The 26597-nt window shown below is 38.0% G+C and overlaps 1 protein-coding gene across 2 annotated transcripts in view; it reads left to right on the top strand.

The window, feature by feature from the left end:
* Nucleotides 1-26597, top strand: part of ABCC3 (ATP binding cassette subfamily C member 3) — an 81873-nt gene that overhangs the window by 31213 nt on the left and 24063 nt on the right. For both annotated transcript variants that reach the window (XM_060764780.2, XM_060764781.2), the window contains exons 8-17: nt 5500-5718; nt 7306-7483; nt 11860-12021; nt 13159-13251; nt 16991-17194; nt 18406-18552; nt 19786-19873; nt 22130-22196; nt 25626-25752; nt 25863-26039. In XM_060764780.2, coding sequence (XP_060620763.2) covers nt 5500-5718; nt 7306-7483; nt 11860-12021; nt 13159-13251; nt 16991-17194; nt 18406-18552; nt 19786-19873; nt 22130-22196; nt 25626-25752; nt 25863-26039 — 1462 coding nt within the window. The remainder of the gene's footprint in view (nt 1-5499; nt 5719-7305; nt 7484-11859; nt 12022-13158; nt 13252-16990; nt 17195-18405; nt 18553-19785; nt 19874-22129; nt 22197-25625; nt 25753-25862; nt 26040-26597) is intronic.

Here is a 26597-nt window from a genome sequence, read left to right as displayed (position 1 = left end):
TGCTACTCTGCTCATATTCTACTTAATGGCTTTTCCTGTTGCTGTTTGTACACTTTCAAAATTATCTGCACACACATATGTCTTAGAATGTCCCTGGGTTTTTTTAAGTTTTTTTAATTATACACACATAGACACACACACACATATGTACATACATACATACAAAATTCAAAATTCAACAATCAAAATACAAGTATTTTCCCCCAATCCCACCAACTTCCCATTCCCTCCCATAAACCTCTACCCTTGTTAAAAATAAAGACAGAGAAATTGAAATCTTCAAGATGAATGATTTTACATCTAAATAGCAAAATCTGAACATCGATAGAATAAATGCAAAATAACCATGCACATTTTTAAAACTCTGTCTACTACCTTTAAAAAAGAAATTTGAAACTTGATTCCCAAGAATTGTCAGAAACCTCCCTCATCAACAGACCGGGTAGAAGACCAATGGAAGCCCCATCTACGTGGGGTTGCCCTTGAAGACTGCTCGGAAGCTTCAAATGGTCCAACGTTCAGCAGCCAGATTGCTAATAGGAGCGGCACTCAGGGAGCACACCACTCCTCTGCTGCGCCAGCTCCACTGGCTGCCAATCTGCTACCGGGCACAATTCAAGGTGCTGGCTTTAGCCTATAAAGCCCTAAACGGTTCTGGCCCTACTTATCTCTCCGAACGCATCTCCTCCTATGAACCGACTAGGACATTAAGATCGTCTGGGGAGGCCCTGCTCTCGGTCCCGCCCGCATCGCAGGCGCGGTTGGCGGTGACGAGAGACAGGGCCTTCTCGGTGGTGGCCCCTCGGCTGTGGAACGCCCTACCTGTGGACATCAGACAGGCCCCTTCACTGCTGGCATTCCGGAGGAAGGTCAAGACTTGGCTTTACGAACAAGCGTTTGGTTAAATAGTGCAATGAAATACAGTAAGATGGTACAACTGAACATAGGAATTGGTATAAAGGATTATGATTACGGATTCTGATTTTGATTTGTTTGCTGAGGCGCACGTCTATGATAATGATTGTTTTTGACTTCATATGTTTTGTATAACTTTTTTTAATTGCCTTTTGATGTTATTGTGTTAATCTTTACTGTGTAAACCGCCTTGAGTCGCCATTTCGGCTGAGAAAGGCGGTATAGAAGTAAAGCAAATAAATAAATAAATAAATAAATAAATCTGAGAACCAGGCTTCAGTACTACAGAGTTGTCTGTTACATTGTACAAACCCATAGGTTTGATTACAGAATCACCAAATCTGATGCAGTATCTAACAGACTCAAAACACCATTTGAGGCCCCATTCTATCTAATACTTTGGTACCTGATGAATAAATATACCAGAATTTTCTGTTCTATAAATATTTTTTAAGCAAACTAGTTATCTAGAGTTAAGTTAACATCCCAAACATTCTTATCCAAGTATGGGACCAATCAATAAAAAACAGTCATTTCAGTTTAATTATATCAATTAAGGGTCTAGTAATTGCGTTTAGCTCAGATGATCAAATTTAACAGGATATGGATAATGTTTAAATAAAAGGTTAGTATTTTTCCTTATTCTTGAGAATCTGAGAAGGTGCTTCAGTGTTAACAATTCAATGTGCAGTCAGCTGAAACAAAAAGGAATGGATGATATTCATTGGGAACCTCCTGGTGGCCGCTAACTCCATTCGAAGTGCCAGATGTATTTAATATAAATATCATTCATTCTCCTGGTCGTGTGTAGGTCTTTCTCATTGCTGTCGGTGTTGAACCAGGCTCTAATTGGGAATGTTCCCCGTACACTCTCCATACAATGTTCATTTGGTGTCCTCTTATCTCTGTGTTAATAAATCCAAGCCATAAACATTTCTTAACAAAAAAGCAAGCATTTATCTTATCTGAAGCAATAACCAGGACATCTTATAGCTATGATTTGTTGGCTGCTGGCTCGCAGCCAGTTCATAGATATTAGACAAGTTATATGGTAGAGTCCATTCTACTCAGAATGCAGATAGATTGTGTTGTCAAAGATTTTCATAGCAGGAATCATGGTTGCTGTGAGTTTTCCAGGCTGTATGGCCATGTTCCAGAAACATTCTCTCCTGACATTCCACCCACATCTATGGGGATGCCCACCATATTTTGAAAATATATGATATACAGTATGTTTACTTAACTAAAAACAGCAAGTCAGGCATCTTGTAAAGGGATGTGCCAGCTTCCAACACTACCTCTATTTTTCAGAAATTTAAAAAGCAGGTAGCCATAGCCCATCACTTTATTTTAAAGTATGCCTGGACCCACAGTGAAGAAGAAAAAGGCAAACTAGAGAGTGAGGAGAGGATCCTGGGAATTGTTCTACAACTGTCATTCCTTCTCTGCCAAAGAGTGTTTGAATCATGGCAGGTAAAGGGGTGTCGAATTTCATTAATTCTACTGTGTAGGTGCAGCCTGTGTTGGACACACAGTCCAGGTGCAGTCATTGAAGGCTCTGGACTTGTCCTAACAGGAGAAAATGACAATAAAAAAGCACATATCTCTGATCCTTACAGGGAATCTGCTTGTTTCCCTGATGTTGCAGAACTTCAGACACACTCGAAATAAGATTACCATCAGTGCAGCAAATTCTGTTTATGTTTGAAATGACTGTACAGATTCACATTCTTAGAGTTTCTCTAAATGATTGTGAAATCTTCACTATGCTTCTGTCTGCTTTTTCCCCTCCCAGTTGATGGGGAAGGGCACAAAGCCAATGTGGGTTGCTTTTTCTGTTCATCAGGAAATGTCCAGTCAAAAACAAGTTTTTTGACTGGACATTTTAGTGCATTTTAAGAAATTAGCAAGCTGTCTGGCCCTGAATAACTCACTCTGAGAATAGAATTGTCTAGTCTGCAGATGCATTTATGGCAAATGGATCAAGACATCTCAAACATTTCAATACAGTGACAGGTTATGTCATAACAAATGACCTAGTGCTTCAAGTGCTATAAGACACAGGAGAAGTGTAGGCGTTTAGCAGGAAAGGAGTTTCCTCCTGCTTTGTGAAGCTATTACTTCATTAAATAGAAACTTAGCTCTTTTAGTTTGTTCCTTCCAGTCACACCTAGTACTAAGCTTTTATTAGACTATATCTACTTTCTCACAATATTTGGGCAAAGGATTAATTGGGTGGTTGCTTTTGGCAGCGAAGGTTGAAAGAACTCAGCATTGCTCAATTACTCTTTCTTGAACCTCTATTTTATATCTGCATCTAATATATAAACCATGAAATCTACTATCTGAGACAGGAGACACATATGTGTGACTTCCTAGTTATTGAGGGTGAAAGGAGTAGACAAATGTGATAGGCTTCATCATAAAACATTATTTAGTAAGGCACAGTCAAAAGGAAGACAGGAGCAGAAGAATCAGTATTATAATTGTCCATAGCTTTTATCTTGGGTTTACACAAATCTTTCATCCAAACTGGTTTGCATGTTCCAAGTGTGACTTATGTTCATAGATTGTATTAAAATGGCATCTGCCAAGTAGGAAGTGTAGTAGGGAAACTTAATCAAGTAAATGGTCAATTCTATTAAGTGCCTCTTCTGCATTGATGAGTGTAGTATTATACTCTGACAGCAATTAAATGATAACATTTGACTTTTGAAATAAGGTGTATACTTCTTTCTTGTAGATACAATGCTGGGCCACAGGATAACACATTTTAATATTATGGATACATCTTGTTTATCTAACCCAAGCAATAATGAATCCCTTCCACCAAAGTTATAGACGTGCTTTAGTGATTCTTTTTTCCTTTAGGTGTTACGTGCCCCGAGACATTATATCATCCTTTCTCTTAATCTTTATTTTCCCAACATACTTAGGAAAGCTCATAAAATGTAGGAATCAAAAAGTTAAATATGCCTAAATGAAGTTGTGTCATAGAGAGATGAAAAATAAATCCATTTGACCTGTAGAATTGGAGGTGGTATTGAAAGCATCTGGGAGATAAGAATCCAAATCAGGGTTCCAGATTTAAGAGCAGCAGAAAGAATTGCTTCAAAGGAATACTTAAATAACCACTGTATGATTACAAACACCGTTACTACAGTCTTTCAAGCTAAGATGTATGAAGTGCAGTTGGAGATGTCACAAGAAACACAATAGTTTCAGTTTGTGTCTTTGTCTTGAAGTGTAAAAAGGATGGCAGCATTTTGGGGGCCAAAGTTAATAGGAGGGTCATTTCATCTGCTGCAAAATAAATAGTAGGTAAATTTCAAATAATTAGGGTAATTACTGTCAGACATATGGCAGTGTAGTTGAACAGGTAACACAGCCTTTTCTAACTAAGCAGAATGGTTTCATCTAGGGAGCCCCCGGTGGCACAGTGGGTTAAACTGCTGAGCTACTGAACTTGGTGACCAAAAGGTTGGTGGTTCAAATCTGTGGAACGGGGTGAGCTTATGTTGTTAGGCCCAGCTTCTGCCAACCTAGCAGTTCAAAAAAATGCAAATGTGGGTAGATCAATAGATACTGTACCTGCAAAAAGGTAATGGCGCTCCATGCAGTCATGCCAGCCACATGACCTTGAAGGCATCTACGGACGTTAGCTCTTCGACTAAGAAATGGAGATGAGCACCAACCCCCAGAGTCATACACAACTGGACTTAATGTCAGGGGAAATCTTTACCTTTACCTTAAGGCAGTATTACTATACAGATCATAGAACCAAATCGTTGAGTCTTGGAATGCTGCTGCTTTGTTGAGCAAATAGGTCATACATTTATTGCTAAGTAAGATGAGGAAGTTATCAGATGCAGATATTTTTGTGATTGCCTTATCCATGGCTTTAGATTACAGCTTTATGTTGAACGCAGAAATAGAAATTGTAAAAATCTATCTTCATATCTTTTCATTATGTTAATTGACTATTCTCACACTCAAACAATTGATTTGATAAGTTGACATGAACATCAAGGAATGTGTCTGTATTCATAACTCTTTTGGAAGCAATTGTGAAAATGGTGAACAGATTCCAATTCCTTTGCCTTGAGGTCAACAGAATCTAAATAACAGCTATACTACAGTTCAACATAAAGAATGTCAATCTTTGTGTGGAAAGGAGGGCATTAAATCAAACATGACATACAATTTCAAAATACATACAAAGCTTTAAACCAGAATTAGAAATTATGTGACACTTCAGGTGATGTTTGTCCAGGTCCTAACTGTTCAATGGCTAGGAGTTGCAATCCAATATCATGTGGAGGTCCATATGAGTCCTTTTCCATTTTTAAATTTAGAATTTGGTGATTAATTAATTCTTTTTTATTTTCTAGTCATAAAGAAATCCCTACTTATGGTTGACATAGTGATAGCCCTTGCGCTATTAAGATAGTTTTACTGTTACCACAGGAACTCTGTCTGGTTAGCTATAGTCTGTTACTGTTCTCATTTATTATCTGAAAGACCTTGTCAGTATTTGTTAATGTGCGCTTTGTTTTAGTGAACTATAATGTCTCATTATTCTAGGACAAAAGATGTATCCTATACAAAAAACCCAAACAATGTAAAGAATCATATTGCTGATGGTCCAGGGGAAACAGAAATTCTGTTAAGTAGTAAAACAGAGCAGAAGGAGCCATCATTTCTCAAAGCCTTGATCAGGACCTTTGGCCCTTACTTCATAATTGGCTCCTTCTTCAAAGTGATCCAGGATCTATTGGCCTTTGTCAATCCCCAGTTGTTACGGTGAGTACCATTTTTCAAATGGTTTTCATGCATAAGGTAATTTTCATATTCGTGATTCATTTGTAGAATTCATATAGAAGAGGCAACAGCTTTAGGAACACAGATTTGGGTTTAGCTGTGGTCTTACTTGCATTTTGCCTATCCATTAAAATCTAAATTTCACAAGCTACATGAGGACAGTTGTGTTGACTGAGCTGTGTGTAGGGCCCTTTCAGGGAAGAACTGAATGGGGAATGATGTTGGTGATGAAACTGATCAGACATATCCTCACAAATACTGTTAATATATGTTTAATTTCTCATGGAAGCACTTCAGTGGGACATATGTTAGGCTCCCACATGAACATGATCCAAATATGTCTAATCAGCATGGTATGTCTCTGTACATTGCTTTCCTATTCATAGTGAATATTGTTTGTGTACATCATGTTTTTCCTTATTGGAAACCAGTTCTGTTTGGATTTGTTATACACAGCCCTTGCCTTCTTGGCAAGTGCTGCATACAGGGAGCGGCGTACAGGGAGCATACAACTCTTTTGTTATGCCAGCTCCACTGGCTGCCTGTCTGCTACCAAGCACAATTCAAAGTGCTGGCTTTAGCCTATAAAGCCCTAAACTGTTCCAGCACAGCTTACCTGTATGAATGTATCCCTCCCTATGAACCATCTCGAAGCTTAATATCATCTGAGGAGACAGTGCTCTTAGTCCTGCCTTCTTCGCAGGCGCGACTGGTTGGAACAAGAGACAGGACCTTCTCAGTGGTAGCCCCTCAGCTATGGAACTCCCTCCCTAGGGATATTAGATCAGCCCCCTCCTTCCTCACCTTCTGTAAGAAAGTGAAACATGGCTTTTTGATCTAGCCCTTGGAAATCTAGTGCAATAGATGAACAAGGAATTAGGTGCAATTGAATATTGGAACAGTTCTGACTGTGACTTTGGACAATAAGGCTAACAGTAAATCTATTTTATATGTTTTAAAATGTTTTAATGTATGTATTTATAACTCTGATTTTAAATGCTATTTTGTTGCACATTGTGGAAGGCATCAAAATGGTTGCATGGTTGTAAAGCCGCCTTGAATCGCCTCCGGGCTGGAGAAAGGCAAGATAGAAATGCTGTAAATTAATAAATAAATACATTTAAAAATTGTCAAGCATAAAATAATACAAGTGGAATGCTCTGCTGTGAAGCTGTAGCATTTCTCAAGATTCTCAACACATATCCATTCTGTTTTTCACAACGAAATGTGCCATTTATTCCTGGTGCCATTACCATAAGTATAGGTCTGCATGCACAGTATTGATGTTCATATTAGTCCTACACCGCTACTCCCATTTGCCAGTTTGGCCTTCTTTAAAAATAGAAATTCAATTTTTAAAAACAACAACTTTGAGGGTGACCTGTAGCCTTGTTATTTGAAAATAGAATGAAGACTGGTTTATCAACCAAACTAATGCTTTGAACAATCTGGTGTTTAAAGTCTTGCTGCTTTTGCTTCAAGTAAAAGGAAGGGCTGTGCTGCTCTCTGCCCCTCTACTCTCAGCAGTTTTCACCCTGTTGTCTTATTTATTTCAATCTTCTTCAACAGCATATTAATTGGCTTCATTAAGGACCAAAGTGCTCCCTTATGGTGGGGATACCTGATTGCAGCTTTGATGTTTTTCTCTGCTGTGCTGCAGACAATCATCCTTCACCAGCATTTCCAGTACTGCTTTGTTACTGGAATGAGATTGAGAACTGGCATAATAGGAATGATCTACAGAAAGGTAAGATGAAGGGAGCTGCTTCTCTTGCATTGCCAGCTAGAGGCAGAAATCGTTTTGTTTAATTAGGGCAAAGAGGGGTAGGAAAGAGGGAGGCATCTGCTAGGAAAACATTCCCTCTGAGATCAGTATCTGCACGTGGGCGATCTAAACACTCTAAACAAAAGAGGCTGCCTATGTTGCTAGAAAATACACAGTGCTTGGGCTGTGATTTTTATCTCTCATATAATTTTGCACAGGGACTATTATTGGCTTATCAAATGCAAACTTCTTTTTCTAAAGAATCAGTAGGCAGGTGTAGACAATGGTCTGGTTGCCCCTGACACGATAAATAAATAAGTAGGCAGGTGCTATTACAGGCTGAATTAGTATAACGCCTAGTTGATTTTCATACCACATGTACTCAACATGATATAGCAATTAAATGTGCAAAGGTCAGCTACACGTTGTCCATCCTGACATACATTTGCCTTTTGGGGTTGTGGATGAATAAATTAATCCTGTGAAAGACCGAGGCCCCTTCTACACTGCCATATAAAATCCAGATTATTTGCTTTGAACTGGATTGCATGGCAGTGTAGGCTCATATAACCCAGTTCAAAGAAGATAATGTGGATTATCTGCTTTGATAATCTGGATTATGTGGCAGTGTAGAAGAAGCCCCTGGTATATTAACTCTTGGTACTATGTGCTTCAGGCACTGACCAAAGGCTCATTAGTCTCAAACGTCTCTAATGCTCTATACACAGGGACTATGTTTTTCCTCTGGTATTTACATTTTATTCATGACTTTTGAATAATCCACATTCTATGCATACATGAACTGCTAGTGACTTGCCATATTAGTTTCTTAACACTTCCATTAGGAACGTTAATCTAATTCTGAGCCCAAATCTTTAGTTTATCCACTCCCAGCAAAGTGTCTTCAGTTCCTTGATTCTGACTTCCATCATTATCTGATCTTACTCATCTAGAACTGGCTTATCTGGTGCTTGGATGCTGGATGTCTTAAAGCCATCCTGCTGCTATTGAAACCCTCTTTGCCTGTCTTCTCCAAGAGCTAGGACTCTCTTCTCATGCACATTTAGCCACATGAAAGCAATATCAGGAAGTGTAAGTGAGAATTGTGCATCTGTGTGACTGGTTGCCCTCTATTCAAGCAAACCCCCATTTGGGAAAGAGCCATGTGATAGTGGCATTTTTTTAAAAAGTAGCAGTATTAGTCTCTTGCAGAATAATGAGGAGGAAAGTGGGAGAGAAAAAGAATATGGCAGCACCTTTAAGACTAACTTTTTAAAATGCATTGCAGTATGACATGAAAACCTCAGATTTCCCCTCTTTTTATGGTTGTCGCATGGATGCATTCATTTCACAGTTGTGTAGCACTTCTCGTATGTTGGTGTCCTTATGAAGGAATGGCTAATATAATTTATTACTGATTAGTTATATTTATATCTCACCTTTCCTTCAATGAGCTTAAAGTGGCATACAAGACTTTCCTTCTTGCCACCTTTACAACAACCCTGTGAGGTAGGTCAGACTGAGAAAGAGTGAGGCCCCATCTACACTGCCATTATAATGCAGATTAAACTGCATTACGTGATCAGTGTAGACTCATATAATGCTGTCTAACTGCATTGAACTAGATTATATGAGTCCATATTGACCATGTGTAATGTAGTCCAATCTGCATTATAATGGAAAGAGTAGGACAGTTTAACACATTGATATGCTGGCCAACTCACTTGTATTTTATGGCTGCTACGACATCTTAAATGAATACTGGTGTCATCCATTTTAAAGCCATTTTAATGTATTTGTATCGCAACTGCTTTTAGAGTATATGTTGTAATGTTTTACTCATGTTTTAGTTTACTATGTCTTATTGGATTGTTTTTATTATTATTATCATCTCAATGCTAAATTTTTTGTTGAAAATTTACTGTTGTTTCTGTGTATTATCTTGTATTATTTTGATGTGTTTGTATTAATTTGAGACATTGAATGTTTACCTTTTGTTTTATGTCTGCAAACCGCCCTGAGTCCCTTCAAGGAGAGAGGGCTGTCTAGAAATAGTTGTTGTTATTATTTGAAACATAACAAGATTAGTACACAGCAAACAAGATCACTATGCTGGTTGTTGTATTGGATCACACGTCGGACACTTCCAACGTTGTTGTTGTTAGATAGGACCTGAGTGGTCCAAAGAGTGAGTGCCATGACTCAGTGGAGCAGTAAACCCAAATCTCCCAAATAGCAGCCAAATACTCTCGCCGCTATAGTATGGTAGTTCTCTTAGGTTATTAAGTGGTATGTGCTTTTTTTGGTTGTGCCAGAGACTTTGGAACCTCTATCCATTGTATTGCTTTAATTTTTGTTTGGATGTAAATTGCCCATGCTTCAGCTTTTGTGCTGCCTGTTTTTCCTAGACCACAAATTTTATTATCATCCCAGCACCTAATTACCATTTTGTTGCACTTTATGGTATACAAGGCAAAAAGGATCAGCAGGGAAGATGTAAGCAAGACTGCCCAAGGATTAACATGCAGCATCAAATGTTATCCACTATTTAATATGAAAACTAATTTACCATGACATTGTTTGATTTGTTTAAAATTTTAATATTAAAATTAAGCAATTGTGTAGCAGCTGAAAATCATTCTTGAATTAATAGTTTCTATGATAGGTGAACAATATAGTGTAAAGTTAACCAATATAAGTGAAAAATTAAGTATCACACATTGTATACATGACGCTGTGTATGTGCCCGATGTGCTGTACAAGATGTGCCCTTTTCTCTACATCCTTGCTACAGCTGTTTGTAAAATCCTCATAAATAATTCTCATTCTTGCCAAACTATTTTGTTATTCATATGTTTTTCAAGTTCCACAGGCACTAGTAGAAAACAAGATTGTACCGTGCACCAGTTTGCTTATGTTTTGAGTAGTCAAATGAGTGCCTTAGAATGATACAATGCATAATAGAAGGCCATTTCTTTCATGAGTACTAGGCTTTTAAGCATATATTTGCATAAGTAATGTAGATGAACTTTTATGATCAGCTGTGATGAACAGCTGCCATATAAAAAGACTCATCCTATGATTCTAAAAAGCCCAGTTGATATAGCAGGATCTACCTTCGAGTGATAATTCACAAAATTGCTGTGCTGAAGTGGCTTTCATCAATTGTTCAGCTATAATAGGCACCACTTATGTAATATATTTCAATTAATAGAAGCATTTCAAATACATCTATGCAATTCTTACAACACCCTATATTGGAGGCTGTGGAAGAAAGAAACATATCTTGTTTGTGGCTGCGCTGAGTTAATGTTGATCTCAGTGTTAATGTTAATCATTCATTTTATAGCCATCTACACTGACCACTTAACACAATTTGAAGCTAGCTTCAAACTGTGGCAGCCAGACAACAAACTCACACAAAACATGCAAGAGAGAGCCCTCAATGCACATCAGTGCTTTGTGCTTTATCTAATCATCATTTGGATGTCAAACTGGTTCCAGGATTTCCTATGAAATCATCTGCACAGCAAAATCACTTTCTTTAATATTGCTTGCATTAAATGGTCAGTGTAGATGGGGCCGAAGTAAAAGTGACCTCTGAGAGGCACAAGAACCAAATATTAACAAATTCAGCTTGCCTTTGAATTCAAAAAACCAAAAGGTGTTATTCCATGCAAGGTTTTTAACCAAATAGGACCTTGGCATTGAGCATCATTATTTTGACTGTCCCTAGAAAACACATAATATATTTCCATTAGCCGGCCTCAAACAGCAGATGTAAAGTTGTATTTTGGACTAATTGATGTTTCAGAGAAGGGCACCAAAGTCAACCCCAGGACTGACACATTGCTGTCAGGCCATCTGCTGAGGAGGAGGTACAGTGGGCACTCTAGCTGAAGCTGATGGAAGAAATTCCAGACCACAGAACCTACTTGAATTTCAAGTGATAGGATGGGACTGATCATGTTCCAAGTGGCAAATGTGATCCTTCATTACATCCCAATCCACTTCAGTCCCTTGAGCAAGACATCAGATACATCAAATCACAAGGAGAGCACTTGAAGGACCAGAATGCACCATACTACAATAGCAGAGGAGTAAAACTCAGTATTGCGGAGCTTTCAGTACTGGATGAACACCAAGGGACCTTGTTCAGCCAAAAGGCCCAACAGTTGACTAGGCCACTCATTCTTTCCCAATATATAAGTTGCCTTGGAGAGCTATTATAAGAGGGGGAAAGAGTAGGGGGAAATAGTGTGCAGTGTTTTGAACTAATTAAATGAAAGGCAGTATGAACATGTCATAAAATGGGTAAATATGTATAAATGACAGAGTTTCTCTCTCTGTTTCTCTAGTCTTTAGTTATTACCAATTCAGCAAAGCGTTCTTCCACTGTTGGAGAAATTGTCAACCTAATGTCTGTGGATGCCCAGAGGTTCATGGATTTGACTACCTTTTTAAACATGTTATGGTCTGCTCCGCTCCAGATATGTCTTGCGTTATACTTTCTCTGGCAGGTACATAACTTCTTCAATTTGTTCTCTGTGATATAACACAATGCAGAGCCATTTGGCTAATGCTTAAGACTGATCTTGCTGTAGGGTAAATTTATTAGAGGGAATCATATTGTGAGCAACCTGTGGCTCCCAGCAGAGTTCCCAGCACTTGTTTTCAAAATGTTCTATATAAATAAGTGATTAACAGAGGACATGGAACTAGAGGCCCACAGATGAGTCACAATGTGTTTAGCTTTTAAAAAACTGTAATACGAATATGTGAAGAAAATAATGCTAGAGATGGGCTTGAGTCAGGAATGGGGAAATCATCACATTATGAATTTTGATTTTCAAAGCTGTAGTGGCAGTTGGCAGTCCTCCATTTTCCATAGCTCTGTACAGGAAATGTTAGATAGACAGTAAAATGTCTTTGTTGGTTCACTTCTGGTCTGCTTTTATCTCTGTACAGCAGGGGTTGGCAAGTGCAGCAAGGTTGGGAGCATATGGAATTACTCAGGGCATGCCTTTTCATATATATGTTATAAAGTAATTAATTTTTAGCTGGGATTGGAGAGAAGGGGATAGAAGTAGGCATGGGATTGTTTGCCGTCAGAAGACAACTCAGAATTGAAGTGTGGGGAATAGCAGGAAAGAATAATGGACTGAAGTGAACAGGGTGAAAGGAGGGAAAGGGAGAGATTCTAAGGTGGGTCTGGGGGGAGGGAAGGAGATGGAAGAAGAGGTTTGGAAGCATTTACACCACGGTTCTTTGCCATAGTAAGTTGAGACTTGTCTATGCCAAGACATCAGGTTTAGACTTGGTCACATCACCAAGGTATCTCATTGTGTGTATGCAAGTATTCCAATATCTGGGGGGGGGGGGGGATCCAGAATTCTAACAGTGTGGTCTCAATTATGTTGGATGAGTGATTTTCAACCTGTATTCAGTTGTCTTTCATACCTTCCTCACTTGTAAAGCTTGCATGTGCCTCCATGAAATCTTTACAAGTGAGAAAAGGAAGCCTATAGGGTTTTCTCTTGTTGAAAATCTGTTCAGGCAACTTTGTGCTTTTCATTGGAGACTGCAGAATTCTATTTTCCCCTTGTCTGAATGCAGGAGATCATAATGATAACTGATGTATTTTACATCCTTTGAAGAGTTTAGGACCTTCTGTGCTGGCAGGAGTGGCTGTGATGGTCTTACTTATCCCACTGAACGCTGTGATTGCAATGAAAACCAGAGCATTCCAGGTAGGTAAACTGTTTGTCCTGTTTTGTGGTATTATTTGAAAACTAATTTTGAATTGACTTGCCAAGTCTCCCTGCTTAAAGGAACATATAGGTGTGTTTCCAGCACGCCTCATGAAGAGCCCTGCTTCTCTGTTCATCTGCTCTTACATTATTGCCAATCTTTATTGTTACATCTGTCTGTGAGACTTTTGTTCCATTTGCTACCTGTATCTAGTTTCTGATCATATTTGTCCTTCCTTGATACAATACAATCCTAGTATCTGGGGAAATGTTCCAAAAGCCCCCATGGATGCTAGAAGCCACAGATAATAGCAAGTCTTATATTTTGAGTATATTTGGGCCAGAAGCAAACCATAGAATAGCTGTGGAGGACCTAAAGAGGCCCACTAACACTTCAGGGGGAATATTTTTTAGACTGTAGATAAGTGAAACCATGCCTTTGGGACTGTGGATAAGGGGGTGAAACTGTATTGTGCTAGGAATCTTCTGGACAGAGTTTGCTTCCAGGCATCCATGGTTCAACGTCTGATAACAGCTAAAGTCTAAATGTAGCTTTGCAAGTAACCTAAGAAGCAATAAACTGAAGCTCTACAGAAAAAAAGACGAATTTTCTGAGACAATAAAGTTGCTGACAGATCAGATAACAGATCATACAGACCTCTTCTGGGAGAGCTAGTTCATGATCCAGAATAAATAAGATAAATAGCCTGTTGCTATAGAGCCCAAAAAAGATTGATTTCAGAGATTACAGGTTCTAGGAGCTGTGGTATAAAAAGTAACTTCCCAATTTCTGGAACTCCATTGCTTTTTAAGAGTTCTGTTCTTAATGAAAAGTAACTACAGAAATTTGCTAACATTTTAAAGATTCAACTGGATAAATTTGGAACTTGCCTAACTGTGGTGTAGTGGTCTGTGCATTGGATTACAACTCAGGAGGCTGGGTTTCAAATTCCTTCTCAGCCATGAAACCTCGAGCAATTCACATTCACTCACCTGAAACTAATGGCAAGCCTCCTCTGAACAAATCTCACCAATTCCCCAACCCCCTCCTGGTTAGTTAGTGTTAGGGTTGGCATAAATTGGAAATGATTTGAAGGCACACAACAACCAATACTGAGCTTGCTAATTTTCACTTAAATTGAGTATTGGCTATTTAGCCCTTGGTGTGTCTTATTTCCCCATTGTCTCCTACTCCCACAACACTGTTCTTATGTGAGTTGTCAGTTGAATAAGAGCACATCTTGAAAAGTATTATACGAAAAAGAATGAGAAACATAAATTTTAATCCCAAACTATATGATGTGTTACGCTATTCTTTCTCCATTTTTAGAAAGAAATAGCATTTTTCCTTCAAGTTGCTTTGCCACGGCCCCTACAGAGACATGATGAAAGAGTTCAGAAGAAAGCCTCTGTGCATGATTAATAGTTTTCATGGCTCCTTTTTGATGGCGGGACTGCCTGGCAGGGAAGCAATGCTGGTCTTGGCATCATTCTCAGTACAGAAGGAACAAAATACAATGCTTATTCTTCTTGTGCTTGATCTCTGTGCTTCACACTCATATTTGAAATTGCCCTGTACAAAGCCACCTGGGGCAAACTGTATAAAGAGTCCAAATAAAATAGAGTTTGTATCCAAACAAGCACAGCTTATAGATAATCCATCTATATGAGTTGTTGCTTATCCAGTAGCTAACATGTCTTACCTAATTGTAAGCAGTCCTTCAAGATAAAGTCTGAAGTTTTTCTGAACATCTAGCATTGCTGATATTTTCAACTAGAAATGTCAGACTAGATAAAAACAGGTGGTGTTTTTAAAAACAGATTTTCTCATTTAAATTGGATTTTTAAATTTTAAATTGATTTTAAACTTTAATTTTCTTTTGAAGAGTAACAGGATAAATATTAATTTGACTGGAAATAGGCTTGCTAATCTTTGAAACTGAATTCATACCTTGTTCTAGATACACACGTGATGTATTTCCTTGTAAATCATCTTTCAAATATGAATATTTACAGCCTGTATGACTTGCAGATTTTGGATTAGAACTATTTTTTAGAATTACATGAATATCTTTAGGAAACACGAAGAAAGGACCTGAAAATGATTTCTGTTTTTATTGCTTATTTAAAACATGTGATTTAATTGAGATTAATTCAGTCATGTGATTTAAGTATGCTTTACTTAAATCAATGTATGCTGCCAGGGATCCTCCAGGTTCAAAGTATGTGCTCTGCCAGTGAGCTGTTCCAGGTACAATACCAATGCATGGAACCTCTGGACAGATTCCAAACAGGAAACGGACAGGAAGTAACATTAGAGATGAACCATGAAGACAAAACCATAGAGAAAATTATAGAGAAAACTAAACAGATTGAAATACAGCTTGAAATACAAAAACAGAGAGAACAACAACTGAAAGGGCTGCAAGCAACAGCATATTAAAAGTGAAATTAGCTGAAGGAGGCACTACAACAAGTCTTTGAAAATTAAGCCAGCTTGACTGCAGAAATGACTGCAAAGTCAACAAGACCAAGATTCAAAGATCCAGGAAGACCAGAAATAAGTCTCCAGGAGAGGATCTCTTTCACAAGAAGAAGATCCAATGAGGGAAATCTTGACCCAATTAAGAACCATTACAAGGGAATGAAAAATTTGGAAGGATTTACAAGAGAATCACACAGGCTGAAGATTTTTACTTAAAGGTCAACAAGAGATGAAGAGAGATATGCAACAGATGACAGATACAGTCACTGGTATTTTTTTAGCCACAGAACAGCAAAACAGGAAATAAAAATAATTGAAGAGACACAAAAGAAGATGCAAATGGATTTGCAACTCCAAAGCTCAACTCCAAAGATTAGAGTACATGCAAAGAGAATATTCTTTGAGGTTGAGGGGAATATCGGAATCTGTACAGGTACTTGATATGGCAGTAACTGAAGTTGTGGCTGGAATCCTCGACCAGAGCAAATGGTCGAGACTCAACTCTTTAGGGTCCAATCCCAACATGCAATAAGGAATAAACTTCCAAGACATGTGATTGTGTTGTTAACAAGAAAAAAAGTATGAGACCAAGTTTTGCAAGCTCATGCCAAAAATCCGATTGAAATAAGAAATAACAGGATTGCAGTATTAAGAGAACTTCCACATCAGACAATAAAGAAAAGAAGAGATTATTTTTCCTGACAGAAAGTCTACAAATTTTCATAGGAAAGCCCAGAAAAGGTGATGGTGTTTTACAAAGGGCAAAGTATTGCTTAACATCAGTCTTGAAAAGTTAATCTACCAGAGATAAGATTTATGACAAAAAGAATAGATTTTTTTTATTATGAAGAAAACAGAGACCGAGTCGGAAGCATTAATTAGAGCTTTCTATTTTCTATTTCTCAACTTTTCTATCTCCTTTGTTTTAAAACATTGTACACTTGCTATTGTAGTCTTCTGTTTTAGATTAGAAAAGATTTTTTTTCTTTTTGTTTTCTCTTTTCTTTTTTAACATCAGAGACCTTTTTTGTATTAGATAACAATGGAAGAAGACAAAGATGTAAGATGTTAAAAATGTCCCTGTTCTATATCCATGCTTACCCCCTTCCCCATTCCTCATATATTTGCAATAAAATTATATGCAAAAAAAAAATCTCCATGATTTCTTGAAGGTCCAGATACAGGAAGCATAGTGCAAGCAGAAAGTTTGGGATTAATAACCATAACTTAATGCTGTTATTTAAAATTATTTAGGTGGAACAGATGCGCTATAAAGACTCTCGTATTAAGCTAATGAATGAAATCCTAAGTGGTATAAAAGTACTCAAGCTCTACGCGTGGGAGCCATCCTTCGCAGATAAAATTCTGGAGATACGGAAGAATGAACTTCGTGTTTTGAAGAAATCCGCCTATTTAAGTTCTTTGTCTACATTTACATGGGTCAGCGCACCATTTCTGGTAAGCTTTGTTGATATATCTCTACATTGTACCTACATTATAGCAGGATAATTTCATTGTTGCTTTTGACTGGAGTGGGAGATTCAAAAGGGCCAAGTTGCTGAGTTACTATTAATACAACACAAACAATGGGCTTGGGATGGCTTCCTCTCAAAGAATGACAGCTGAAGGGTCAAGTTAATAATAATGCAGGAGTGGGAAGATCATTGAGGTTGTGCTCTCAAAACATAGCAGTTTTGTACTGCTACTCATAATTGTATAAATATAAACCATTCTGCACCAAGAGTAGAGAAAGAATAGAGAAGAATAGAGAAGGAAGATGCCTTATTTGATCTGGCTAGGCTTTACATTACTACATTCTGAAACATTTAAGATAAATAAAGTAGGACTGCTGGTAAGATCCCTCTTTATCTAGTATTCTGCTTGCAACAGTGACCAGCCAGTGTTCACTGGATAATTCACAAACAAGGGCATATAGGAAGAGAAATTTCCTCCCATTGGTGCTGCTATAAGTCTCATTGTGTTGCTATATGCACTATTGATGGGACTCTGCCCATGGTTCTCTGTGAATTTTATACTCCCTAAATACAATTCCTCCATAAATGTATACTTGTTTAAAAATCTTGTGTCCACCCCCAGCATTTTTTGCCAGGGAATTCTATAGTGACAAAATTATCTCTCTCATCAACCAGTTTTGAGAACAGCTTTAAATTCTAGTGTTCATAACAGTTTATATATCCACAGATTTCTCTCTGTGTCCATTGCCACCACATTATCTGTTGTATACAATAATACTGAGCTGATTCTCAAAGTACAAAACCTTCATTGGGCAAATTGGCACCACTCACCCATAGGAGGATATTATCAGCAGGTTTGGGAGAAAGGCCAGAATTTGCAGAAATACAAATATTTAGAGAAATAAAAACCCAGGGGGAGGGAAACTGAAACCAGCTCACGAGGACCTTGTTGCTTCAGCAGCTAAGAAATTATCTCTTATTGTTGGGGAAAGGAAATAAAAACTGACATTGGGCTGTAGAATGAAATGGTTTGCCATGAAAGAGGGCTTTGCTGACTAGTTGGAAACCTGGAGAGATCAACATAATAAATATTCCAAGCAGTTATTCATTGAGTCAATATTGGTGATTGCTTTTAGGTCTTCTGTTGTTAAGCAAACCAATGTTTTTTATTCAGTACATTTTTCTGCCTTCCAGGTTGCTCTAACCACCTTTGCTGTTTATGCTACTGTGGATGAAAATAATGTCCTAGATGCAGAGAAAGCTTTTGTGTCTCTCTCACTATTCAATCTTCTAAGATTCCCACTCAACATGCTTCCTCAGGTGATTAGCAGCATTGCCCAGGTAAGGAATGGTGCTGATGCTTGAATTAAAAATGAAGAATACTTTCAGAATGTCTGGGCTAAAGAAGGCTAAATAATGGCAGGCCTGTTGGTTTATATCTTTCAAGTAGCTCAGTGTGACAGGGCCACAACGGTTCATACCTGGAAAACATCCAGCCCTCAATATCGATGAAAATAATGTCCTAGATGCAGAGAAAGTTTTTGTGTCTGTCTCACTATGGTTCTGAACAAATAAAAATATTCATAGAGGGGATTCCAAAAAGCAAGCCTTCATTTTGCCAAGCACTATGCTCATGAGTAGGCATAATCCAATTTTACCTCTCGCCATTTCACAAATTCTCAAACTCTCTTTGCCACTCATGCAAGTTATTCACCATTTTATACTTTCTCCTTGTTTTCCATTCACAGACTGATTAGTGAAGTGTTCTGAAAAAGATACTCATAATGACTTTAGTATCGCTTTGTACTGTTAATTATTTTTGTTTGGTTGATGTGACCTTGCACCTCTTTCAATCATGTTGCATTTGGTTGTAATTCTTTGTTATCTCCCTAATCTTTTTAGTAGAAAGATGGAACAGGAATGTTAATCAGTTTGAAATGGGCAAAGGTATCCATTTTTGAGAGCAAAAGTGACCCAGGTGTGGAAAAAGCTAAAAGTTCTTCATAAAGCATGAGTGGGAATTGTGTGACTCTCCAAATGTTACTGGATTGCAAGTCTCAAGCTTCCCCATCATTCATCATGCTACCCAAGGTCTCTGGTAGTTGCAGTCCAACATCTGAAGGGCCACCACAATGCCACTGCTCATATCTCTGCATCTGCTTATGCTTTTCTCTTGACTAAGCTCACATGTTGTGTTGGAGAAGGCAGAAAAAAAAACATCCTGAGCAGAGGCAGGCTATAATATAGTGAGTAAGCTGTAGGTTGCCGAAAAAGCAAGAGAGAGAGAGAGAGATTTTTTGTTTGAAAATCCCGCTGTATATACAATTGCTTAACACTTGAACTTCCCACAATGACCCAGGTTCCTCACTGTGTCTGTTGCTTAGCCTGGGTCAAATCTGGTTATGCACTGATATGGCTTAGCTATTGCCCATTGCACCAGCAGACATTTGAGGATTAAGCTAATAACCTCCCTAGTATACACACTGTGGGTGCATAAACTGCAGCTCTTCCTTTGGGGGCAGAATTCACAAAATGGCCTTTTTCTTCTTCTTTCTGTCTACGTGTGTTCCACAGACAAGTGTTTCATTGAAGAGGATTCAGCACTTCTTGTCACATGATGAACTTGATCCAAGCTGTGTGGACACCAAATTAATAGCTCCAGGTAAACACTGTTCCAGATGATTTTGCACAGCTGGTAGGCTGGTAAGAGGTTTTCATTACCTGGTGGAGTTGAATTTCAGTGTGCAAACAATGTATAGAGAAATACTTTTCTGGTAAGGATTTGTTTACTCCAAAAGGAGGCCCCATGTATTCATGGACAACCTGCAGTGCCGTGCATGGATGAATGTGAAATATTAGACCTCAAACAGCCAAGAACCTGCTTGTCTTCCCAGACCCAATGCTCTTTAATAGAGTTAGTATATGTATTCAGCTTTGAACAAGAATTTGGTCCAGAGATTTCTGGTTATATCCTTTGAAATTCCAATTACCACTTATAGTCTTCTTTTCTTGTTGTATTTAGTAAAATATGATGAAAAGTGTAGTCTTTTCTATGAAGCATGTTTAATTACTTTGTTCAACAACCCCTGTTTCAAGCACATTTGACATCTTTCGAACATTCTACACATTCTATTTTTGAATGTGAGTAAATTCCTTCAATCTCTTCCTTCCAGAATTTGCAGCAATCTGGCATAATATATTTAAAATAGATTTAAGTAGCAAAATAAATAAGTACATTACTAATAGGCAAACCTGTTATGGGTGTTTCCAGGTAATGTGGAGTTTTCTTTACAACTAAATGTATTAAGTGTCTAAAATCTTAAGGGTGTAGCCAAGTGTTGCATTTGAACTATGGTTGCTCCTACCAGCCTCACATACTATCTGACAGTGCTGTAAGGAGGCAAAACTATTATTTGTTTTTAAATAAGCCACCTTTATAATGTGTAACTTGAAACTAATTTATTTCATATACTAGTTAGGATTAATTACCGTTTGTTAGTTTTGGACGATACAACAAATCATGTTTTTTAAAAAGAGCAAAGATGTCAAATCTCCTACTCATAGCTTTTGCTGGAAAATGGGGAGCAGGAGGTACTACATTTGTTCCTGCCATTATAACCTATTACCTATTCTATCCAAACGTAGCCCATCCTAGTGGGACATGATGTGATGGATGTTACATGTTTTGGTCTGTGCGTCGTAAATACAAGAAATAAAAACAAAAAAAAGGCAGCAAATTTTGGAACAGTACCCTGAGTTATCCTAGTTGTTGCAAATGATCATCTGGCCCATGAGATAACACTGACTTACAGAGACCTGATTGCTCTGGGCTATTTTCTTTTGCTGATGTATAGTTTCCTTTGCATGTGTGAAGAGGAAAAGAGACTTCTGAAGGAAGGGAGTGTCTGAGGATTAATTTCGTTCCACAAGTAAAGCCTGTGTGGTTCTAACCCTCCAACATCAAGGAACTGAGTCAAGGCCTCTGAGCACAGTTTTCTACTCTAGAGCATCCCGCTCTATCTTTGTACTCCCATGGCTTTTTAGTAGCTTGGGGGACAGCTATATCAGCTACTCCATTTCCAGAAAAAAAAGGCAAGAAATGTAGAGCTGTCCTTGAACCACAAAAAAAGTTAGATTACACAAAGCACTTGGGTATAATCTCCAGAGAACAGCCATGTCCTGCTGCGGAAGATAAACAAGCGTGCATATCTGTAATTGCTACTAGATAAATATTTAAGTTGCAGTTGCTGAATGTCCCTTATTTTTTAAGTTTCTCTCCCTTATTCAACAAACGCAACTGCTCCAGGAAGGATATGGATGTCACTGCAAAATATTTCCATGGCACTCTAAAAGGCATCCACTAGCGGTTTAAAATCTTGACCTCACACTAACCTCAGCAATGTGACTTATATCCCAGTGTGTGACAGGATGCAATTTACGGAACAAGAAAAAGGAAACTTCTTCTTGTGGTTCCTCATCTCTCATGAACAAATCTATCCAATCAATCCTCCCTTCTATACTCCATTATCACTACATCATAACTTATTTCACATGCCAGACTCACACATACACACATATTCTTGCAGTGGATGTCAACTCAGAAATGAAGTCTTACTGATTTCAGTGGGAACTCTTCCCAAGTGTAAGTGGGTGAATCTGCCAAATTTCTTTTCTGGGTGCACAAAGATTCAATTCCCCCCCCCCCCCCGGTCCCCAAATGTACTCATTTTTAATCACTACATTCAGTGAAGTGAAAGATAGTTGCATTCCAGATGATGTATTAATTAAAGAAGTGTGAGTTAGGTCAATTTACATTAAAATGTGAACCAAGTAAATTTTCCCCATCTCTATTTGTAAGTGAGCATGTGTACGATTGCTGCCTTAAATTCTGCTATATTTTGTTTGTTTGTTTATAAAGGGTATTCTGTGACTGTACGCAATGGCACATTCAGCTGGGCAAGGGATCTCGAACCAGCTCTGAAAGAGTAAGCATACTTTATTCAGTTATATATGTTAGTGTTTTCTTAGTCCTTCTATATGAAACTTGAAAACGTAGTGCATTCTTTCTCTCTGTATATGTATATGTATGTATGTATATATTGGTGCGTGTTCATGTATGCACACAGAAAAGTTCCAAATCTTTTAAGTTCTGGCATGTGTATATATATATATACACACAGACACTTACAACTCTGGCATGTATATAAGCCAGAATCAGGGTGATTGAGAACTTTTTCAAGCTTAATTCTTTATAACAGATTTCTGTCTTCAGAAGAGCCATGCTATTATTTCTTCATGTTATTGGTTGAAAAAAATATTGGCTGAAAAAAGGAAAAGAAAAATGCATGCCATATCTGGAGAGCGAAACCTTTGGTTTCATCTTGCCCTCACAGTTGATATCAGAACAAATATATTTTTCACTGGCTTCTTTTTTTTTTAAATGTCTCTACTGTTTGAAAGTGTTGTCTCATACCAAAAGGAAGTCTCAAATATTTATTTGTACCCCTATGATTTTCATCTCCTTTTGAATGACATTTAAAAAAAAGAAATTGCTTATGCTTCACTTAGCAAGAATCAGTAAATATTCAGCAGAAATAATGCTACACAACAGCATCTCAATGCATAGAGTATGCACTGCATAGATGGCATAGATGGCTACACTGCCATCTTAAGGACAGAGAGGAAAAGATTAGCCAGCTATCTGTGTTCATGTGCTTTCAATTCGCCTGACAATTTATGGCAACCCCATGAATTGCATAGAGTTTCCTTACACAAGGAATATTCAGCAGTGGGAGGTTAAAAATCACAATCAGGTTTGGTGCTAGTGGGGTGTCTTCTGTCTGGCCCTGTTTTTAAAACATTCACTTCTCAGTAATGAGACTCAAGGCAGCTAATAACATATTTTTAAAAATACAGATTAAGACTATACAAAAGTGTCCATAAAAGTATAAATATATAATTAAAAAACCATTAAAAATAACATTAAACTATTAAAATGTATTTAAACATTATATAAAAACATGAAAAACAGCACCACACTCCCTAACCAGTTTCTAAAAACTTGATGACACAAAAACAGTTTTGAACTGTCAATAGAAGGATAGCAAGGAGAAGCCCGTCCTGGCCTCTCTAGGAAGGGAGTTGCAAAGCCACTAAGAAGCTCATCTCCTGTGTGGGACAAAGAAATGTGTCTCTTCAGATGACCATAGAGCTCTGATGGGTTCATAAAGGGAGATACAATACCTCAACTCAGTCCCTACACATGAAGCTGGAGCGCTTTGTTTATTGTTTTTAGGATTGTGCTAAAAGAGTAGACAGTGTGGCAACAGAGCCATGGCATTTTCAGACAGAGGAACAGAAGAGAGGCATGGCAGATTTAGTCTGGCAAAGGAAAGGCTAGTCACAACCACAGTAGATTTTACTTTCTGAAGTTGAACATCTGCCGTTCAATCCCTTTTAATCCTTTGTTGATATTCAGTGCTTGAAATTGCCTGGTTGTTTTAAGAATGAAGATATCTAGCCACTCATTAGTATATCATGTCTCTTTCTTCAGAACTGAATATTTACTGCAGAACTATAAGCTGGAGAAGATTTCAGAAACAAAAACCAAAAAGCATTTCCTGATGCATTGAGTCAGAGTCACGCAGGAGGCAACATGATAGAAGCAAACAAAACCCAAACTAACCAAAACAAAGAATGAGAAACATTCTTATCCTAACAACAAGAAAAGGAAAAGGCCTTAACATATATATAGCAAAGAGGGAACAGTATTTTCATCTAAAAGCTTTCTCAAATAGCCAGTTTTTAGGAATCCAGCTAAAAAGAATAAGGGATTGAGGACTGATGAATCTCAACTGAAAAGAGATTTCAATAAATGAGCTCTACCACTGAAAAAGACAACACTCCTATTACTGCTGCCTGCTAACTCAGGCGGCCAAGGCATAGAGGACTTCAGGTGATGGGGAGCATGTAGAGAACAACCCTTGGGAGAAACTACATGGGATAAAATGAAAGAAATGGTTCAATGGGGCCCTCAGACTTGATTAGTTTGGTTAGACATGAGCAATATGGGGAAAGGTACAAGGAAACACATAGACTTGTACCCAACACAAAGGTCAGTCTCACAGGTTGGTGGAAAATCAGTTCAGGGACTGCAAGGACTGTGAGCATTATTCATTTTAGGGATCTTTAAAATATCCTTTCCATTCTTCTGCTTCATGTGAAGTGGCTTGCAAATTTTAAGGCAATATACAAAATATATCAAAATAGTAATAGTTGCACAATTAAGGTGATCGTGCAGTAAATGTCAGCAAAGTTAAGTGCTGTTCTGCTCCTTGATTTCACTTGTAAAGTGAAGCAGTTGGGTAACTCTTTCATTGGAATTAATACACTCACAAGTACCAAGTTTTGATCGAATTGGATCCATACAATCTCTAAGACAGAAAAATCCCTTTCTTTTGACCATTGTATGTGCTGGAGTATAGAATAAATGAGACATAAAAGGACATGGGGGAGACAAAAAGTCCAAAATGGAATGCATTATTAAAACCCGTTTTAGCATAAGTTTTCATTAAGGTTCCTCCTTATTAAACGCTCGGTTTCCAGACCAGGTATGAAATAACATGTTGCATTATTTCTATCAAAATTACTGTGATGTACCTGTTCCCATACTTAATACAGGTTTCTTAAGACAGTTATTTTCTTAATATAGAGACGAATTTGTGTTTAAACCACATGAAAACTCAAGCATGAAGAAGACATATGTTATTTTTCATATAATCAAGTCAGGTTGAGTCACCTTTTTTCTGTCAGTCTTGTTCTTTGAATGGAATCTAATTTCTCAGGTTGGCTATTCGTTTCCTGAATGTTGTTGTAACCCTTTTTGAGCCTTCCTCATATGCATTCATTAACTCTCTAGTCTATACTCTTTATTGTCTTTCAAATCACACCACTAAATCAAAGCAAAGCTGATTAAACAGAGTTTCCAATGAGAGGCCTGAGGTGAACTCTTGCCCAGCATATATATGTGTACTCAGACAAACACATACTATCTAAAGGAAGAAAGGCTGTTCTGTACTTTTTATTATGCTAAATTCCCCAGAGATAGCTGTTTTAGTTTGTTGCAGCTTTAAAAGAGTGATCTAATAGCACTTTTCAAAAGTAAACTGTAATCTTTCCAAAACCTGCACTGGAATAAATGTGTTAGTTTTTAAAATGCTAGAGGTCTGCATTGGTTTTATATTATTAAAGTAAATCCAATTCTTGGTCCTGGCTAAAGTAGAGGACTTCCATAAGTATTAACAAGAGTCCTTCAATCAATGCATCTTTTCTTGCTCAACTAATGACTAGATGTAGACATTTATCATTACATTAACCAAGCAAATGAGTCTACCATGCTTTCCCCCCTCATATAGTATAAATTGGTTGGTTCCTAATGGTTCTTTGGTGGCTGTTGTTGGACACGTTGGCTGTGGGAAGTCTTCCTTGGTGTCAGCTCTTCTTGGTGAAATGGAGAAACTCCACGGTGAAGTGGCTGTGAAGGTTGGTTCAAAGTAGCATGAAACAAAATGAAATGAAAAATTGTCATCATTTTTGAGCATTTAATCATTTATGTGATTTAACACATTGTGTGTTTTGGTAATTCCTTATAGGGCTCAGTTGCTTATGTACCCCAGCTTGCCTGGATCCAGAATGCTACCTTGAAAGACAATATCTTGTTTGGCCAACCTCATAATGAACAGAAGTATCAAATGGTCTTAGAGGCATGTGCCTTAAAACAAGACCTTGAGATGCTGCCTGGGGGAGATCAGACTGAGATAGGTGAGAAGGTAAGGCTTTCAGCAGCAAACAGTGGTGGTGGTGGTGGCAGCGGCAACTGTGTAACACAAGGCAATAAAAGGAAGGGAAAAAAAGGCCAAAATGGGGCACAAAAGATAGATGCCAGGGATTTTTTGTTTGGAAGCCATATTGTTAGGAGTGATTGAGCCCCAATTGATGAAGCAAGATACTGTTTCTCTTCTCATAGGGAAGTGGCTGGGCTTAAACCTACCTGGGAGGTAAAGCTTCCAACTTTGATAACCCATAACTCGGGGTGTGGCTGCTGCTTGTGCTTTATTCCTTCACATGTTAACAACCACTATTCTTAGCACTGCCCTTTCTGAATATCCTACTGCTGAATCCTACTATTAGGCGGGGAAATGCAATAAGGCTGTTGAAAGCACAAGCTGTCAAGTTACCAAAGAAAGCTGTTAAATGAAACAAAGGAAATACAGGGATTTAGAAAAATAGCGTGGAAAAGGTTGATAATGAGAGTAGAAATCAAGGTGGAAAGTAACTTTTAAATAGAAGAGTGAAGATTAGATAAATAAGAGGAAATGAAAGTGTTG

This window comes from Anolis sagrei, chromosome 2 (assembly GCF_037176765.1).
Source record: "Anolis sagrei isolate rAnoSag1 chromosome 2, rAnoSag1.mat, whole genome shotgun sequence".
NCBI lineage: Eukaryota > Metazoa > Chordata > Lepidosauria > Squamata > Dactyloidae > Anolis > Anolis sagrei.
The sequence above is the reverse complement of the archived record's forward strand: the minus strand, read 5'-3'. Positions and strand labels throughout refer to the sequence as shown.